This window comes from Lingula anatina, chromosome 1, assembly GCF_051362555.1.
Source record: "Lingula anatina isolate TDL-2025a chromosome 1, LinAna3.0, whole genome shotgun sequence".
Taxonomy (NCBI): Eukaryota; Metazoa; Brachiopoda; class Lingulata; order Lingulida; family Lingulidae; genus Lingula; species Lingula anatina.
This window is the reverse complement of record NC_141767.1, coordinates 40,707,716-40,727,993: the sequence shown is the minus strand read 5'-3', so window position 1 is coordinate 40,727,993 and position 20,278 is coordinate 40,707,716. Positions and strand designations below refer to the sequence as shown.

The 20,278-nt window shown below is 37.7% G+C and overlaps 1 protein-coding gene across 2 annotated transcripts in view; it reads left to right on the top strand.

Annotated features, from left to right (window-relative positions):
- LOC106164417 (uncharacterized) overlaps positions 1-20,278 on the top strand; it is a 104,467-nt gene that overhangs the window by 52,359 nt on the left and 31,830 nt on the right. For both annotated transcript variants that reach the window (XM_087002878.1, XM_087002877.1), the window contains exons 92-129: positions 31-293; positions 662-755; positions 1,106-1,249; positions 1,436-1,783; positions 2,090-2,230; positions 2,604-2,866; positions 3,020-3,107; positions 3,444-3,530; positions 3,845-3,991; positions 4,314-4,582; positions 7,725-7,818; positions 7,995-8,504; positions 8,679-8,816; positions 9,156-9,439; positions 9,713-9,830; positions 10,079-10,222; positions 10,402-10,661; positions 10,886-10,976; positions 11,218-11,355; positions 11,596-11,855; positions 12,130-12,361; positions 12,706-12,834; positions 13,213-13,467; positions 13,817-13,966; positions 14,332-14,588; positions 14,750-14,840; positions 15,137-15,537; positions 15,659-15,749; positions 15,883-16,020; positions 16,190-16,461; positions 17,038-17,125; positions 17,341-17,454; positions 17,737-17,886; positions 18,207-18,332; positions 18,701-18,831; positions 19,065-19,149; positions 19,587-19,721; positions 20,031-20,183. In XM_087002878.1, the coding sequence (XP_086859004.1) occupies positions 31-293; positions 662-755; positions 1,106-1,249; positions 1,436-1,783; positions 2,090-2,230; positions 2,604-2,866; positions 3,020-3,107; positions 3,444-3,530; positions 3,845-3,991; positions 4,314-4,582; positions 7,725-7,818; positions 7,995-8,504; positions 8,679-8,816; positions 9,156-9,439; positions 9,713-9,830; positions 10,079-10,222; positions 10,402-10,661; positions 10,886-10,976; positions 11,218-11,355; positions 11,596-11,855; positions 12,130-12,361; positions 12,706-12,834; positions 13,213-13,467; positions 13,817-13,966; positions 14,332-14,588; positions 14,750-14,840; positions 15,137-15,537; positions 15,659-15,749; positions 15,883-16,020; positions 16,190-16,461; positions 17,038-17,125; positions 17,341-17,454; positions 17,737-17,886; positions 18,207-18,332; positions 18,701-18,831; positions 19,065-19,149; positions 19,587-19,721; positions 20,031-20,183 (6,879 nt within the window). The remainder of the gene's footprint in view (positions 1-30; positions 294-661; positions 756-1,105; positions 1,250-1,435; positions 1,784-2,089; positions 2,231-2,603; positions 2,867-3,019; positions 3,108-3,443; positions 3,531-3,844; positions 3,992-4,313; positions 4,583-7,724; positions 7,819-7,994; positions 8,505-8,678; positions 8,817-9,155; positions 9,440-9,712; positions 9,831-10,078; positions 10,223-10,401; positions 10,662-10,885; positions 10,977-11,217; positions 11,356-11,595; positions 11,856-12,129; positions 12,362-12,705; positions 12,835-13,212; positions 13,468-13,816; positions 13,967-14,331; positions 14,589-14,749; positions 14,841-15,136; positions 15,538-15,658; positions 15,750-15,882; positions 16,021-16,189; positions 16,462-17,037; positions 17,126-17,340; positions 17,455-17,736; positions 17,887-18,206; positions 18,333-18,700; positions 18,832-19,064; positions 19,150-19,586; positions 19,722-20,030; positions 20,184-20,278) is intronic.

The following is a 20,278-nucleotide window of genomic DNA, read 5'->3' as shown; positions in this document are numbered from 1 at the left end:
TTTAAAAATTCCTCTTTTTTTCATATATAGGAAGTGGTTCCTACATCTTCATCGAGACCTCCAGCCCCAGACGTCCTAACGACACAGCCCGCATAGAATCCACGCCACTAGGCCAGAGTAACATCTATTGTCTAAGGTTCTGGTACCACATGTATGGTCCCCATGTGGACACACTCAATGTGTACCAAAAGACTGCAGGCACCCTGGGGACCCCGGTGTGGAAGAAGACAGGGACACAGGGCACCCAGTGGAACTATGCTCAGGTTACACTGAACACTAACAGGGTATTCCAGGTATGAGCTTTCAAATTTTATATATTATAGAGATACTTTTCTGGCAAAAATGCCACAAACTAGTTTTCTAATATCAGCTAATGGACTGGTACTTTGTCAAGTGAAAGAAAAGATATACCTGATATAAATTTTTAACACTACTTGTTTCTTCATTTGGCTTAATCTGAATAAGTGGTTACCTGCATTCTTTATATTTTCACAATTCATAAAGTATAACCTTTGAACAAGTGTTGTAAATTAATTACCTTACAAAACAAATATGCTTTTAGACAATGGTTTTCATGATATGATAACATACATCCTGAAATACCAAAATTTATGTAAAATATTAAACAGTATTTGAAAAAGCTATAATTATTTTGTTTTAGATTGTGTTTGAAGGTGTGAGAGGCACCAGTTATGCAGGAGACATTGCTCTTGATGACATCACTGTGTCACCGCAAGGATGCTTTAACAACAAAGGTGAAACAAAATTTAAATTATTGCCAATGTATTGATTTTTTTCTCAAATTTACACAGTCTAATGTACATGCATCATTCCTATAACAAAATTTGGAGAGATGTGTTTAGTATAGTCATTCTTATAATTTGGTGTACTGGCATATTTTGAATTGGAATATGTGAGACTTCATTCCAGTATATTTATATTGAAAAATATAGCAACACAGGTAGTTGAGACAGGAAGTTATCCTTCTTTTGTTAATCTGTGGCCATAATTTAGTTGAATTCCTATTTATCATTTGACATAACACAAGTGGTAAGTTCTGGGTAGTAAAAGCAGGATAAAGCTCACCACTGTTTCTTCATTCCAGCCTCCAAGTGTGACTTTGAGAACAGTAACTACTGTGGCTATGTCCAGGACACTAAAGATGACTTTGACTGGACCTGGTCAAGTGGAGCCACAGGCAGTGTAGGAACTGGACCCAGCAGTGACCACACCTATGGAACCAACAATGGTAATTTAATTAACACCACATAATGATATATTCAAGCTAATTTAAACCCTGGCCTTTGAGTCACTCTGTGTACAGCTGCAATAAATGATTGTTTTAGCCCATCATTGAGAATATATTATATTCCCAGAGACATTCAATTTATATTTCCTGTAATGAGTATTCATATGTAATTGTATCTCCCTGAAGGTCACTACATGTACATAGAGACCAGCAGTCCCCGCGTACCCGGAGAGCAGGCCCGTCTTTCCACCCCAGTCCTTAAGGCCACCACTGGACAGTGCATGGAGTTCTGGTACCACATGTATGGAGGCACTGTGGACACTCTTAACATCTACCTGTCCAGTTCTCTGGTGACTACCAAACTGTGGAGCAAAACTGGAGACCAGGGTAACCAGTGGCTAGCTGGTAAAGTCTCACTGGCCAGCGGTACTGACTTTAAGGTGATATTTGAAGGCATCACTGGACAGTCTTACCAAGGGGATATTGCCATTGATGATATTACTATTTATGATGGAGCTTGCAGTGGTCTGCCAGGTACATATAGAATTTGCATAAGTGTCCATTTGGATAACTGAGACTAAAATACATCTTGTAAATCCCAGACATATTTAATAGACTAGGCTAATTTGCCTAAGATTGCTTTTGATAACTGGCATATTAAGACATATTTTGTCTATAAATTGATTTCTAAACCTTTCCGCGCATTAGTTATATTTTCATCATCTATAAAAGCGAAATGATCAGTGACTGTAAAGAATGAATGCAAAAACCATATCTGATTTGTCTCCAGATCCTGAATCTGTTATACAAATAGTAATCTTTATCTTGAATTATTAAAAGGTGATTGCAACTTTGAGCGCAATCTCTGTACTTGGAGGAACATCCAGATAGCTGATGACTTTGATTGGACGTCAGGTACAGGTGCAACAGCCAGTCAGTATACAGGACCAACTTTTGACCATACCATGCAAACTGCCACAGGTGAGATAAGATAAAGGCTTAATTGAGGCCTATTTCTTGAAGGCTATTTATTACTAGGAACAATTATTCATTGCTTAATTTTATTGCATTCAATATGATAGGTGCATTGGTGTTAAGATATTTAATTAATAAATTGTGTTTATATGAGCATGATGGTTTTCAGTAATTGAGAGAGGGCATTTTTAACATTCTGCACAGATGGAAACAATTTATACAAAAATTTACATATCACCCTGAGATTGTAATTTCTTTCGAATTAATTTAAATGCTTATTTCACATGTAGAATTTACTTTTTTTGTGTGTGTGCTCCTATTTTCACTTTTGACTGTATGTGTAACTTAATCAACCTTTACATATTTCACTCTGTCTCAGGCAAGTACCTGTTCATAGAGGCCAGCTCTCCCCGCGTCATAGGAGACAAAGCCTGGCTGGAGAGCCAGTGGTTTGATGCCACCACCAGCCTCTGCCTCACCTTCTGGTACCACATGTCTGGAAGCAGCATTGGGTCTCTCAATACTTACATCAAGCTAGGTGCAGCAGGAAAACTGACCCTGCTCTGGTCACTGTCTGGTAATCAGGCTGACCAGTGGAGACAGGGGCAGGTGCCCATCAACAGCGGATCTAATAAATACAAGGTACTCAGAAGTAATGAGTCTGATATTATTTCTGATATTATTTTTCATGTCATTCTTTATTTTAAACATTTTGTGCATTTTTATAGAATAAAAACACAACATTTACTTGGTTCAGTTTTTAAAGGTGGTGACTGTGATATTGTTTTCTTTCAGATCTACTTTGAAGGTGTCCGTGGTGTAAGTTACACAGGAGATGTAGCAATAGATGACATTACCTTCACTGTCAGCAGGAGGTGTACAAGTAGGTGTTTAACCATCTAGTTTTTATTTGAGATGAAAGTGGAAGTAGACAGACATAAATATAGATTTAGATATGTAAATATTTAGATTTAGGACTAATTGTGCATTTTAGATCGTGTAAAAGATGTAAATTTTATGATTTATCTATTTAGTTTAAAAGTATAGATGTCTTCAGCCTAAAAAAGTTAAGAGTGACATTGGTTCTTGCATTTTAGGTCTAGATTTTTTTGTTTTGATTTTGATATAGCCAATGAAGCCCCTGTCAATATCAAATACTGCATATTAAAGTCCCATGTTTTTATTCTTATTGAGCAATGTTATATTTATATCCTTACAGTCCTTCCACCCACAGCCTCCCCTAGCCTGCAGACCACCAGCACCCCTGCCTCCACCACTGTCACCACTCCACAGGGACCTACTCCACGTAAGCTATGTTAAAGATGCACTCTAGTGAAAATGAAGAACCTATTATATATATATTATAATGAAAATGAAATGGTACTTGTTTTCCTTTTTTATTAAAGCAGAAACACTTCTTAAAATGGTGGTGATGTATATACTAGGTCACTTTATCTTGTACTACATGATTTGTTGGGTAATGATGCTTACTTGAGTGAAAACTAGCAATATTTTGAAATTCTTAAATGATGACCATCTACTAAATATGTATATATGCAATATCTTGGTAAAGCTTTTTATAGGTAGACATACTTAGTCTGAGATAAAATTTTGTTGCAGCACCAACGTCTTATGACTGTGACTTTGAGTCCAGAACACTGTGTACTTGGGTACAGGGAACTAATGACCAGTTTGACTGGTCACTTTCACAAGGTCCAACTGGCAGCAGCCTGACTGGGCCTACTTCTGACCACACTAAGGGTACAGGTAAGTTGACCATTGTGTCATTATTGATAACTTTTTGAGATTGAAACGTAGTGTTTTTTTCTTATTTTATTTTTTATGACTTGCTTTTGAGACATTTTAATTAACATTGTGGTAGACAGTAAATGACAAAGTTTTTAAAATAAGTTTTTGTATATGACAAATTGTCAGAAGTGCATTGAAGAAACCCATGGTAATATTGTTCAGCATGTAAAAGAATGACAATAATAAGAATTTGGAACCTCTTTTTCATTATTCACATGACCTTAGTAAGCAGCTTAGGACATGATCCTACCTTATGAATTATTTGCCTCACTTATTTCAGACCAAGGATGGTACGTGTACATTGAAGCCTCAGCACCACGCCGTCCTAATGACACAGCAACTCTCCTCAGTAACACCATCAACGACTTCCAGTCCCACTGCGTCAGCTTCTGGTACCACATGTACGGTACCCATGTGAACACACTCAATGTTTACACCCTGAATAATGGTGGCAACATCCTGGGTCTACCTCTCTGGACAAGGACAGGAACCCAGGGGAATCAGTGGAAGTTGGGACAGTTTACTGTCAACCAGGCTGGGGCTTACAAAGTAAGTTTACTTTTTCTGTTTGAATATGGTCATTTAATAAAATAGGTTTTCTTTTTCTTTGATGGTAAAAAAAGTATATATTTCGAATGAAATTGTGTTTTTAACCATTGAGGCAGATTGATTTGATGATTTATCATTAAGTCTCTTTGAAATTTAATTTAAAGATTAAACGAGACTTACCTGTAAGTTGAAGTTTGATTGGAATTTAACTCTCATCTGGATCATTTGAGGGATTATACGAGATATGCGTGCGCCTGCGTGGTACTCAATCTTTAAAGTTGAGTGTTCACGGCAACAAAGGAAGAAGGGTGGGTGTTAACTGAAAATAAGGGTGGGCGTATAATCCCTCAAATGATCCAGATGAGAGTTAAATTCCAATCAAACTTCAACTTACAGGTAAGTCTCGTTTAATCTTTAAATTTAACTCTCATCTGATCATTCGGGATTCTACGAGATTTCAAAGCTGTCGTGAACACGAACAAAGAACTGTTGAAACAAGTTTTTTTTTTTTTTTTTAATGCAACTCAAACAATATTCTCATGAATCATAATCACAGTTTTTCAAGCACTGAAAACGCAAAACTAGTATTCTGTGATACTGTTGGTTTGTTATAAAACCTAGAAAAGGTATTGTTGTTACTCCAACCAGCTGTACGTAAAATGGTACTGAGGGAATATTGGCAGCAAAAGCTTTACTAGTAGAAGCTGCACGTATGCTATGTGCTTTAAACACACTTGTATCCACTCCAGCCTTTAACATGACTGTCTTTATCCATCTAGCAATCGTATCCTTTTTTACAGGATTAAAAGGTCTGTTGTAACTAAGAAAAAGTTGTAAAACACCACTACTTCTATATTTGCTAGTTCTAATTAAATATTCATGTAACACATTCAACACACAGAGTCTGCTGTTCTCTGGGAAACCAGGTAAGTTTATGATTGGCTGATCTTTTGTTGGCCTAGACTGTTTAACTAATGCATCAATTAAAAAAGCCACTCCTGTGTCAGTTTTTAACACTGTTTTAAGGTTCATGAGATGAATTGATTGACATCTTTGTCCTGATATCAGTGCCACCAGCATAACTAGTTTGAGTGTTAGATCTTTGTCTGAAAGTTCTGAAACTGGTGATAATTTCTCTAGGTATGCTAATACAATATTTGTATCCCATGTGGTTTGGTGTCTGGGAAAAGAAGGTCTGCTGTGAAAAACACCTTTGATGAAACGCTTGATGAGCTGGTTAGATCCAAGTGTTGAGGAATCTTTCAGTTGCACAAAAGCTGATAAAGCAGATCTTGCAGTGCAAATGGCACTGTAATTAAGACCAGCTTCAAACAGTTCAGTGAGAAATCCTAATATTTGTGGCACACTTGGCTGAAAGGGATCATAATTGAGTTTAGTGCAGTAATTAATCCATTTTTTGATGTAGGTGTTGTACTGTTTTCGTGTGCCAGTCCGCCAAGATTGCATAATAATGTCTTGAGTTTTGCCTGAAATACCCTTTTCTTGTAAGCTTTTCCCGATAACAAACATGCCATCAGCCTCATCTTGTCTGACAGTGGGTGCACCTCCCCTTTTTTGTGCGGAAGGCTCAGGATTTTGTGTGTTGGCGGCAACAGCACTGGTTCTCTGTAGAGCATCTGAAGGAGGACTGGGAACCATGGCTGTGTGGCCCACAGTGGAGCTATCAGCAAGATGTCGGCCTGGTCTGTCTGCAGCTTCTGAAGGACCTGATTCAGCATACTGAAAGGAGGAAATGCATAGTTTAAGTTTACAGACCAAGACTGCTGAAAAGCATCTATTGCAAGTGCATGGGGGTCTGGTTTCCAGGCATAATAAAGTTCTGTCTTATGATTCAACCTGGAGGCAAACAGGTCAACAGAAGGTCTCCCAAGGAATGCAGCTAAATGCTCAAAAATAGAGGGGGATAAAGACCATTCTGTCCTATCATTAAAATGTCTGCTATGTTTGTCTGCCACAACATTAAGGACACCTGGGATGTGAGTTGCTGAGAGCCAAATGTTGTGTTTAATTGCCCACTTCCAGATAGAAAGGGTGATCTCATTACATTCACTAGAATGGGTGCCTCCCATATTTCTTATGTATGCAACAGCAGTAGTATTATCCATCTGTAACTGTACATGTTTTCCACAAATGTCCTTTTGAAAAGACCGTAACCCAAGCTGGGCCGCCCTAAGTTCCAAAAAATTAATATGTTTAGTCATTTCACATTTCTGCCATCTACCCCCTGTTGTGGACTCTTGTAACACTGCACCCCATCCCATTTTTGATGCATCTGTCTGAATAATACAGTCAGAATTGGGGAGTCTTAAATTTTTTGCCAAGTTGATGTTATCTATCCACCATACTATGTCTGTGATTGCCTTGTTACTAAAAATCATATGTGCATCAAAATTACCCCTGTTTTTCTTAAGGGCTAGAATTTTATCCATTTCCAGGGACCTGTAGTGTAGTTCCCCATATTGTACCCCAGGTAAAGCTGAAACTAGGGAACCTATCAACTGTGCACCTTGCCTAATTGTGCCAAAACTGGTTTAAGAAGCTTAGTCCAGATTCTGGGTGCAGAGGCTAGTCCATTTGGAAGTGCAACATATGAAAAAAGACTGCCTTTCCATCTAAATTTAAGGTATTTCTGAAATTCTGTAGCTACAGGGACAGTAGTAAGCATGCTTCAGATCCAGTGAAGCTAAGTAACAATTTGGAGTCATAAGATTTAGACAAGTTTGCACCGAAAGCCCAAGTGGTCCATAATTTGAACAGGAACTAGTGTGGACTTTTGTTCATGAATAACAAAACCCAATTTCGATAGTAATTGCACAGTTTCTCTAACATTCTCCTCACAAGCTTCCTTAGTTTCACCTTGTAAATATAGGTCATCCAAGTAAATGCTGGAAATGTATGCTTTTGACCTTAATTGAGTACCACGCAGGCGCACGCATATCTCGTAGAATCCCGAATGATCAGATGAGAGTTAAATTACATTTTTGTCAACATGGTATATATATATTTTTTCTTTTCCTCCTCTCTATTGACAGATGTCATACAGATGTCATACAACTTTTATAATCCTAATTATGACCTATTAGTCGGTGTGCTCTTTAATGTACATTTTTTTTTGCACCAGATTGTCTTTCAAGCGATAAGGGGAACCAGCTACAGAGGAGACATTGCTCTAGATGACTTAAGAATATCACAAGGAGCTTGCCAGAATCAGAATGGTAAGTAAGAAATGTTTTGGACATTATGTCTTCATATTAAATATGGCAGATTCATGTATGATTACACACACCTTAACAAACAACAAATTTGTGGTTCATAAGATACAAATATGACACTGTCTGCTATTTCTACAAACTACTATTATAAACTAATTAGAAAATTATTATTTCCCAAGGTGGTACAGGCACATGCACATTTGAGGATGCCTCCATATGCAGCTACACCCAGGATACCACAGATAACTTTGACTGGACACGCAGCCAGGGGAGTACTGGCAGTGTTGGCACTGGACCTTCTACTGACCACACACTGGGCACTGGGAAAGGCTACTACATGTACATAGAGACTTCCTCACCAAGGAGAATCAATGACACTGCCCGCTTAGTGACCACCGCATTCAGTGGTCTGAATACCGCAAAATGTGCCTCATTCTGGTTCCATATGTATGGACGCCATGTTGGTACCTTGAATGTGTACAAGATGCCCACTGGACAACCAAACGCCAGAGGAAGCCCTGTGTGGAGTAGGTCATATAATCATGGCAACCAGTGGCGCCTGGGTCAAGTGACTCTTCGTGGCACTGGCAGCTATCAGCTTGTCTTTGAAGGCATCAAGGGTGACGGTTACCAAGGAGATATTGCCATTGATGATATTTCGTTTGCAGATGGAGAATGTAATAAGCCAGGTAGGCTCTTTTGGCTAATAAATAGTACTCATCTTTTATCATGGTGACTTGTACTAAGAGGGCAAGATAAAATGATTGTGGACTAAACTTCACAAGTGGCATACCTCTGTTTGTGAAAGAAATGAGATTTCACTGGTTTAAATGTAATATATTTACTACCATCTTTTTTATTAGGCTGGTGTGACTTTGAAAAAGGTTACTGTACTTGGACCAACCTACAGAGTGATGACTTTGACTGGCTACGTAGCAGAGGATCAACATCCAGTACTTTCACTGGTCCTTCCAGTGATCACACCTCTGGTGGAGCCACAGGTACATTTAGTATTTAAAAAATCTTGTTGTTTAAAAGGATCTTATCAAACCAATTTCCAGCAACTTTATCACACGTGTATGAGTGTGCCATGGGCGCATGTATACACATACATGATTTATAATCAATTTTTAAGAACCAGGATTGTTCACTTACTAGAAACACTTATGCATTATTCATAGTTGTTTCTTTTTTAACAGGATGACTACTTTACTTTTGACGCTGATAATTTATGAAATCAAGCTTAATTTCAAACATGCAAAATGAATTAGACGAAAAAATTAAAATCATGCTGATTAAAAAACTTACTTAAACATTAAAACCTTATTTTTCTTCATCAGGTTACTATGCCTACATTGAGTCCAGTTCACCACGAGTGATAGGAGACACTGCCCGCCTTGGCAGCACAATCTTCCCAGCAGCCAGGCAAGACAAGTGCATGACCTTCTGGTACCACATGCTGGGAGCTGATATTGGCACCCTGAATGTATACGTCAAGGTGAACCAGACCAGGAACTCCATCAATACTGAGTCTCTGTTGTGGCAACTGGTTGGTGAGACAGGAGATCAGTGGCAGCCTGCACAGGTGCCAATACCACAGGCATATGGAGGTCGACCACATCAGGTAGGTCGTGGATGATGATAAGGTCAAGGCTGGGGCAGGGTCAAGGCTAGGACAAGTTTAACGGAAGGACAAAGTCGTTTTCCTTGGGAAATGACTTAAATGGGCCTGATGTCAAAATCTCATTTTAGTGCCTGTTGAAATTTGAGAAAAGACATGCAGATATTTTTGTGATTAGCTACATAACTAAAAGTTAGGTAATAAGCTCAGCATTTTTCTTACTTTCTTTTTGCGTTTGAAAGCATAAAATACATTTTCAATTCTTCTTTTTACCAGCTCGTCATTGAAGGTGTCCGTGGCACCAGCTACAGGGGAGACATTGCCATAGATGATATCCAGGTTATTGATGGAAGCTGTGCATTTTTACCTCCCTATGCTGATCCTGTACAACAAGGTGAGGGAGACAACAAACTTAACCTGTAATTTAGAAATATGATGGACATTTTCTATGTGAGCATTTAATATTTTGTTTGAATACTAAAAATGAATGTGTGAAGGAATAAAGCATTCATATTGAGTTACTGGTAAAGAACCTTATTGTGAATCTCATATCATATGACATAAAATGTGTGTTAACAATTGCACATACATATTTGCAAGTATTGTGTCTTTGGCTCACCTATTAATTATTTGTTTCTGAAGGACCATCTAAAGTGGCATGCAACTTTGATGTGGACAACTGCTTCTGGCTTCAGGAGACCTCTGGAGATGATTTTGATTGGACACGCACTAACACCACCTCTCCATCCATCAACACTGGACCTCCAGCTGACCACACAGGAAGTGGTCAGTTTATCATCTTAATGAAAATAACACAGATATTAGAATATTAGAAATAAAAACCATTGCTATTTTGCATCTTTCCAATTATTATAATTTATCTCCTCATGTTTCATACTTTTTGGTTTTTAGTAAACTTAAAGTACCCACTTAAATGCAACATCCCAATTTTTGCAATTCCCTAGGCTACTACCTGTTTGTTGAGGCCTCCAGACCAAGACAGCCCAATGACAGAGCTGTACTGAAGACCCCTGTCCTCCCACGAACTGACCCAAGGGGGAACTGCCTGGTCATGTGGTATCACATGTTTGGAGTCCACATAGGCACCCTGAACGTGTATGTGCAACAAAATGGCCGCCGCACCCTGAGATGGACAAGGATTGGTACTCAAGGGAATGAGTGGAAGAAAGCGCAAGTGAACATCAACAGCTCCTATGATTATCAGGTAAAAAACAGTCATGATTATGTATTATGATCATACTCATTTTGTTGATCTTTGTAATAGCACTATTATTGGAGCTGGTGATTCATATTTCATTTTCAAAATCAAAAAGCAAGATAGCATATCTATTTCTACTCAGCATTTCATCAATAAGCTTTGATTGAAAGGAGTTTTTAATCATGATGTGGCATAAAATTCTGCAAAACTAACAAATGCTCTCCTTACAGATCTTCGTTGAAGCTGTCCTGACCAATGGATTTGCAGGAGACATTGCTATAGATGATATGGACATGTTGATTGGTCCATGTCCACCCAGCAGTAAGTTCTGATGATTGAACAGCAATGCATGTTTGTTTTCAGGATAATAACAGTTGGTTACATGAGGTTAGAGGTTTAAAATGGGTAGAATTTTCTGCTTGTGCTTAGAGAAATTCTCACTGTACAAAAATATATGATATTGCATATTTCCAGAAAAGACATCCATTCTTGATAAATGTTATTACAAGCCTGGAAGGAAAAGATGAATTGAAGAAATAATATGAATTTTTTTCTGGTATAGGATACTGTGACTTTGAGGTAGACCTGTGTGGGTTCTCCCAGGACAGCCAGGACAACTTTGACTGGACCAGGAGTAACAATGCTACAGCCAGTATAGGCACTGGACCCAGCACTGACCACACCACAGGGACTGGACAAGGTGAGTATAACAGTCAGAGACTAGCAAAATTCAATCTGAAGCTCTCATATGCTGGAAATTGAAAGAGGGTGCCATCACAAACCAATAATTCAACTGAAACAATTCAGTTTCAACAATTTGATGTTAAAATGCAATGAATTGAAAATGAAATTCACTTTATGTTTTGTGACTTCAAATTAATGATTTATACAAATGCCAATGTTATCACTGATTACTATTAATGTCATCTCCAAATCTCAGGTTATTATGCATATATCGAGGCCTCGGCACCTAGACAGGCAGGAGACACTGCCAGTCTTATCCTGCCACAGCTCCCAGCAGCTCCAATTGGGGAGTGTATGTCCTTCTGGTATCACATGTATGGAGCAGACATTGGAGCACTGACTGTCTACCTTCAACCTGCTACTGGCAGCAAGTCACAGTTATGGAGTAAGAATGGTGATCAAGGAAACCAGTGGCGTCTTGCACAGGTCAATGTTAGGAGCATTTGGGCTTTTGAGGTAGGAATTTGAGCATTTCATTTCGTGGATTTTGGCTAGATGTGTGGGTGTCTTTTTAAATTGTGGAGTTATTTTAGGCTACTCTATATATCTGGGGTAAAAGGAATTGAGATGATTATGACTTTACATATCTAAAAAAACTATTTCAATACAGATTTGGAAAAGTATAATAGCAAAAAACATTTGTTGTACATTGATTTTATCTCAGCTAAAACAAAAGTTCTCAATGTTGGACATGCAACTTACCACTGTACATGAATTTCCTTTTTTCTAGCTTGTCATCGAAGGCAGGAGTGGCAGTGGTTACCGTGGTGACATCGCCATTGACGACATCAACATAACTCCAGGGACTTGCCCACAACAAGGATCCTGTGACTTTGAGAGAGACACCTGTGGCTATCTGAACACACAGACAGGTGATCAGTTTGACTGGATACGCAGCAACGGAAGAACACCTTCCAGGTTTACTGGACCAAGTGTTGACCACACTACTGGGGCCTCTTCAGGTTGGATTTTTTTATTTTTTAAATTTAAAATAAGCATGTAAGCATGTATGACAAATGTGGAAATGCCTTGCCTTATGAAAGATATTCAGACAAGAACTACCTTTAAAGTGATTTTTAAAGAGCTTTTAGCTTTTTGTCATTTTCACTCTAAATTTTTATTTTATATTTTTAATAAATATTTTATTAATGATTTTATTTTCAAATCTTAAACTTTGATGATTTCATATATCAGTTCAAGAGCTCTGACAGATACCAATATCTGATGTGTATACATATATTAGCTGAATAAATGAGTAATAATAATAGTAATAATAAATATGATAGTGTATTCTCATTTGTTTCAGGTTACTACATGTACATTGAGACCAGTGGTACTGCCAGCAGCCCAGGAGACAAGGCACTGTTGGTCAGTGAACAGCTGCAGGCCACCACCTCCTCATGTCTTACATTCTGGTATCACATGTATGGAGCAGGTTAGTATGGTTTCTCATAGATAAAATTAGTGGACAGTGGTCAGTCCCAGCATGTCTTTTAATGTTGAATTACACGTATTCTGTCCTTACAGGCCAATTTATAGCACAGTGAACTTGGAAGTTTAATTTACACAATAAGTGCCAACACGACATACATTGTACAGTATCGTAGTGTTTCATTTTGAATATAACACACACAAGAGGTCATGATATTTGTTAAAAAATATTATCGATACTGTTTATATCCCCTTTACAACAAATTAACCTGATTAGCACCATCAGTGGTACCTTGCAGTTGAAATGTTTGCTGTATAAGCTGTCTTAAACATGTAAATCTGGGACACGATCACTCGTGTTTCTCTTCCATAATGTGTCTAGGTGTAGGCAAACTAGAAGTAGTCCAGAGAATTGGCAGTCAGTCCAGCACCGTCTTCACCCAGTCTGGAAACAAGGGCAATGTGTGGCAGGTGGCCCAGGTGCCTCTCACTAGTGGCAGCACCTTTGATCTCACATTTGCTGCCTATAAAGGAAGCAACTACACCAGTGATATAGCCATAGATGACATCAGTGTGGCCTCAGGAGCTTGTTCTCTGACCACGCCCACCACACAGCAGCCGTCCACAGTTACTGCAGGTAGGCACATATAGTATGGTGATGATACTTCTGTATGTGTGGTCTTAAAGGAGAAGAGTGGGTGGGTGGATTGGGGGTGGGTGGGGGGTATGGGAGTATGATATGTGTATTGTAAACCTGGATACAACATGTGATAATTTGAAATTTTACAACTGATAATATAAACAATTGATTATTTTCTTGTTAACAATTTTTGTGAACATAATTGTTATTTTTTTATTAATAAATTAATAATAATAAATATCAGGGTCATTAAGAAGTGACCAGAAAAAAAAGATATGTTAAGTTGAATATTTATTAATATATACAATCTAGAGGCATAATATTTTAACTCTTATTTTATTATCAGTACCATCCCTTGGCTGTGACTTTGAGACTGGAACCTGTGGCTGGACACAAGAGACCCAGAAGGACCAGTTTGACTGGTCAAGGACCAGAGGGTCCACTGGTAGTACAGGCACTGGACCACCTTTTGACCACACCCTTGGGAGCACTGGGGGTATGGAGATCATTTCTTTATACATAGTTTTATAATATATGTATATGTTCATTTTAAAGTTTCAAGATATATTTATTCATTTGCATATATTCATGTGCATGTTTGTGTTATTTCTCACATATAGTGCAAGTCCGCTATAGTTTGTAGATCAGATCTCTTAAAACAAAAAAAATGATTTTATTTTTTTTTTAGATCATGAGATGACTATAGTTTTTTGTTTACAGATCCAGCAAATTTACTTATGAATGTGTGCCATAAAACATCAATCAGTATATTCCTTAATTTCTAAAGATATGTATGATCAAGGAAGCGTTATGTTTTCTTCTGAATTATAAACTCTAAACCTCATTCTCAACACACCCCAGGTTACTACATGTACATCGAAGCATCAGGCAAGCAAGCCAATGCCACTGCCCGCCTCCTCAGTCCTGGCCTTCCTCGCTCCAATCAGTACTGTCTGAACTTCTGGTACCACATGTACGGAGCACATGTTAACACGCTGAACGTTTACTACAATGGGCGGTATAGGCGAATGATTAAGTTGTGGACTAAACAGGGGACGCAAGGTAACCAGTGGAAAGAGGCACTGGTCACTCTAAGGTCATCCAGTACAAATGGACAGGTCAGTGGTTGTATCATAATTAGTGTATTTTTATTTTGGTTACTTTGAAAGCAGTGTGTTCATGTATACATTGCAAAATGAGATGTATCTTGAAAATTTTAAAAGAAAAATATCGCAAACAGTGAATTTTAAAAACCTGTTCCATTTTGTGTCTTTTTCAGTTTATATTTGAAGCTCTCCGTGGACCAGGTTACCAAGGTGATATTGCTATAGATGATGTCAGGATCCTTCCTGGAGCCTGCCCACATCCCAGTAAGTGACATCTTCATTATGGCAGTATGATACACTGGAATTATGTGGCATGATGAGATGGTCATTTATAGTTGACTTGTCCAAATTATTTGTAGATGAAAAGTATACTTGGTTAAATAACTTGCTTTGTTCTGAATTTATGTCAAAACATTAAGCCATTAGGACGTGGTTTGTATATTAGAGAGATATGTAGGGAAGTATGTGTTAAGTTGTTAATTTAATTATCAATTTTAATGAAGATAAATGATTTTTGTAGCAAAAGGACCATTAAACAATTCTTCCTTTCACAATTGCAGAGGTGTGTGACTTTGAAGACGACAACATCTGCAACTATCAGCAGGGCGTGACAGATGACTTTGACTGGTCATGGGGCAGTGGCAACACCACCTCAGTGGGCACTGGACCCCGTGCTGACCACTCCTATGGGACAGCTGTTGGTCACTACATGTACATTGAGGCCTCAAGTCCAAGAAAGCAAAATGATGCAGCTGTAATAATTGGGCCCAGTCACCCAGCCACCACAGGCTCATGTCTCACCTTCTGGTATCATATGTTTGGGCCAGATGTGGGCAGTTTGAATGTGTATGTTGCTGGTGTAAGGGGCACCAAAGGACCAAATCTTTGGGCCCTGTCCTCTGACCAAGGTGACCAGTGGAAGATGGCCAGAGTGAATATTAAATCTGCTACCAAGTATGAGGTTAGTGCTTTTCTTATTTCTTTTTCTGTGTACTTTTTAATAATGACTTGTATAAATAGACCCTCAGTTAACCAGGAATGGGACAAGATTGTTAACCTGATATTGGCACCTCCTGTTTCAGGTCATGTTTGAAGGCATAGTAGGGTATGGCTACAGAGGAGACATTGCTATAGATGATGTGGCAGTCACTGATGGACCATGTGCAAAACCAGGTCAGATATATAACATAAACAATGGCTGGTTTTATTCAGTAAAGCAATTGACATATTGTAGTGATGAAAGATGCTCATAATAGACTTTTATTATATAAATTACTCATTTGAGTTTGTTGATTGGATATTTCAGCTACTTGTGACTTTGAACTTGACAAGTGTGGCTGGACACAACAGTATAATGATGATTTTGACTGGGAAAGAAGACGTGGAGTCACTCCTAGTGTGGGCACTGGACCAGCTACAGATAATACACTCAAGACAGCCCAGGGTAGGATTTGATTGATGTTTTATTATAAATAAAAATTTCTGACACTAAAAACAGTGCACTGTGCTAGATGCTTAATTTTTCAAAAAAAAAAAAAAAAAAAAAAAAAAACAGAAAGAGAGAGAGAGAGAGAGAGAAACAATAATATTGATTATATTTTTATATTTTCTAGGTCATTACATGTTCATAGAGACCTCTAGCCCAAGAACAGCTAACCAAACAGCAGTCCTGGTCTCAGAGTCCCTGTCCCCCAACCCTCTGTCCAACCAGATGTGCTTTACCTTTGCCTACCACATGTATGGCTCTCAGATAGGGGCACTGAATGTCTACCTCAACTACCGTGGGTATCCTACCAACATACTGCTGTGGAATAAGTCTGGAGACAAAGGAAACACTTGGCAGCAGGCTCAGGTCACCATTGATAACCCATATGATAATTATCAGGTAAAATGGTCTCTTAATTTTCTTGATATATTTTGTACTATATTCTTTGTATGCTGTATTGTCTTTATTGAATGTGGAGGTGTGGAGGTTCTGTAGTTGCAATGTCTACTAGAATAAAAAGCAACACATTGTAGGTTATGTTACCAATTGGTAAATTAAAGTTTGTTTTGGTTGGTCTAGCTTTGCAACTCTTTAAACTCCTTAACACAAAATGGAGACTGATTCAGTCATTCAAAGAATTACTAACATTTCTTTATAGCACAGTTTGTAAACAAGATTAGCTTTAAAACAAATCATGGTTTAAAACGTACATGTTGCAATAAAGAATTTAAAAAAGGAATTTCAAGATTTTCAAGTAGATTGATGCCTGTTTCTGTTAATAGTTTATAAACCTTGTTTAAAATGGGTTAAATAATTTTGGTCACATTTCATTCACTACTGTCCTCTTTTTTATTATAATTTCTATCAGTTTGCTTGCATGTTTAATTAACCAAACATGGATTGTGAATTGAAGTTTGAGTAATTTGTCCAAAGTGAATGTATGGTATCATAATTCCTTGGTGGATATTATTTCAGCTATTGGTAGAGGGCGTTGTTGGTAATGGTTACCGTGGTGATATTGCCATAGATGACACTGCCCTGGTGGATGGAGCCTGTAGTGGAGGTAAGATATGATTTTGTTGAATACATGCAAACATTTGCCTTTAAGATGCAATTTAAAATCATGGTGACTAAAGATTTCTTTTCTAAATATGTGGTCAAATAGTTGTTGTTGCATTTTCATTCAAATTTTGTATATGTTGTACCAATTTATTGTTTAAAGTATAAATATAATATACTTCAGACTATGTAATGATCATATTAAATTTTTAATTCTAGGAGGCTTACCTCTATCTTATTTCTGTGATGACCCTCAGAAGACTGTGATCTCTATCAACAAGACCTGTGACTTTATCAAAGACTGTTCTAATGGAGCAGATGAGTCTTTATGTGGTACGTACCTCACACACACACACATACGCACGCACGCACGCACACACACACACACACCACCAAATTTAAACAAATGCTCTGTAGATAAGCAAGCAGGCATACAGGAAAATATTTAATTTGATTTATTTATTTTCATAGTGTGGCATGAGTCAGTTATATCATGGAAAGTTTTCATTCTTCAGGTTTTTCATTTATTTAAAAAATATTCACTGCAGCTAGACTAGATATTTTTTTCCATCTGTTTTGTATATGATGTGTACAGGTAGCTTTTATCTCTCCTAGGTGCTTGTGACTTTGAAGCAAACCAGTGTGGCTGGACACAGAACACTGTCAGTCAGTCAGGGACGGCCTTTGTGTGGCTGCGTGGTGGGAATGCTACAGCCACTTCCAATACTGGACCTTCCTATGACCATACCCTGCAGAATGCCTTTGGTAGGTGACTGTTTTGCATTAGTGGTTAGCGTTATTTTTCCAGCGTATCTAAATGTCAGATACTGTTAGATATTTCTGCCAGTTTCTGTGTTAGATACTGTAAAGTACAATAAATGTGCTATTAATGGGTTAGGTAAACATTTTTACATTTAATTTATTATTTTAAGGTGCACAGTGCACAGTTGGCTTTAAATTTTTCTTAATATCTTTAAATGATTCTATGACTTCTGTAAAGTTTTTGATTTTTTTGTAAGGGAAAATAAGGATGAAAACAATCCTTACAATATTGTGTGGTACATGTTTTCAATCTTGCCCTTCAGGTCATTACATGTACATTGATGCCAGCCTGGGTCGATCATTTGCCATAGCAGAACTGGTGGGACCTGTGCTTCAGCCTAGCTATGAGACATGTCAGCTACAGCTGTGGTACCATATGAGTGGAATAGGTAAGAAGAGACTTGTTGAACTATGCAGAACTTCTCTTTTTTTCTTTCTTATTTGATTACAGGAGGTAATTATTATATCTCTATAAGAAGTGGTTTAGTATTATAGATAAGATATATGGGTGAATTTTATAAAATTTTAAGGCAATATTTTAAGGGGGTGTTTGAAATCAGATGGCACTAATGTTCACTAAATTAAAAATATTTGGTGCCACATTTCTCTGTACAATGTTCTATTAAATGAACATCTTTGCTAGACCAGTGTTGAAGTCTGCTTTGAGCAAGTCAGCACTTTGTAAACTTTGATATGCTTTTAGATTAAATATTTTTTTCAGTGTGTTTGCTCATAATTTCTTTTACACTATTTCTAGGCATAGGTCTGCTGCAGGTGGTGGTCAGGGCAGGCCAGAGGGATACAGTGATCTTTGGTATCAGTGGAGACCAAGGTAACAAGTGGCAGCAGGCGACTGTCAACATTGGCAGAGTTAGCTCATCTTTCCAGGTAAGCACACTCCCTGTATTTCTTATTACTGCATTGGAAAAATGTTTTATTAAATTAGCTCTACACACTAAAAATCCTACATCTTCTCATGAAATATTTGAAGTTGAAATTTTTATTATAATTTTGTGATTGCTCTTTTTGGTCTAAAACTCATTTTAGCAGATTAGCTATTTTGTGGTTGATCTTTCAGTTTCAAATTTAGTTCAGCTGATGATGTTTTATTTTTTTATTAGATTGTGATTAAAGCCAGGAGATCCTTCAATGTGCTTGGAGACATTGCTATAGATGACATCACCTTGAACAACTGTATCTTCCCAGGTGAGTGTATGCGGTTAGAAATGTTGAAGACTTTTATCTTTATCATGGTTTATTAGTACCACAGAATTCCACGACATGCCAGCAGATACAAGTCACTGTTACCGCATCTCCTCATAGACTACAAGAACCTATGTTCTCATCTCTAAGAATTACATAACATATTATCTCAACTTGAACCCTCTTGTTATAGTATAAAATCACACATCATATGAAAGTTCCATTAACATTTTGTTTGAAATTCATCACAAAGCATTTTAATGTTGTAATGCATATCAGATACCACTGAATGACATATCACTGGTTTAGTAATATTAAATTAATAGCTTAGACACATTTTAACAAGTTCAGGGAAAAATTCATTTTGTTCAACCATTGAAATTTTAACAAAGAAAAAGGACTGTCTGAATTTTTACTTTGTGATTCTGTTTCTAAATCAGAACCAAAAACAACCTGTGGTGCCAATGAATTCCGCTGTGCCCGCGGTGCTTGTGTTGGTCTGGATCGCCAGTGTGACTTCTCTGATGACTGCGGTGATGGCTCAGATGAATACTCCACATCAAGCACTTACTGTGGTATTTATCAACTTATTTTGTTATATAAATATTTTATACTGCTCCCCAATTATGAATGGGTACCTTGTAGGATATTTTTCAGTTATAATTCAGTTAAAGTCTATCAAAAGTAACCTACCTGAAGTGTTATTCTTGGTTATTTTATGTCCTATTGTATTGTAATCTGTTTCATTCATATAGAAATATGCTATGCACCAATCCTATATTCACCACACTAAGATATATTTCATAACTTGACAATACAAAAATCAGCTGAAATATAGTACGTTTTTGTTTAAAATATATTCTTTAATGCCCTACTACCTTCAGACCAAACATTCCCGGGCCGTTGTGACTTTGAGACCAGTCTGTGCTCCTGGCAACAAGATAGGACAGATGACTTTGAGTGGACACGACAAAATGGCAGAACATCCAGCTCCAACACTGGACCTTCCAGGGACCACACCACTGGACTCAATACTGGTCAGTCATGCTAGTTAGAGGACATCTTAATATGGTTTATTTATTTAAAAACATAATATTCAGAACTTGAACTTCAACACCCATAGTTTGGTAAA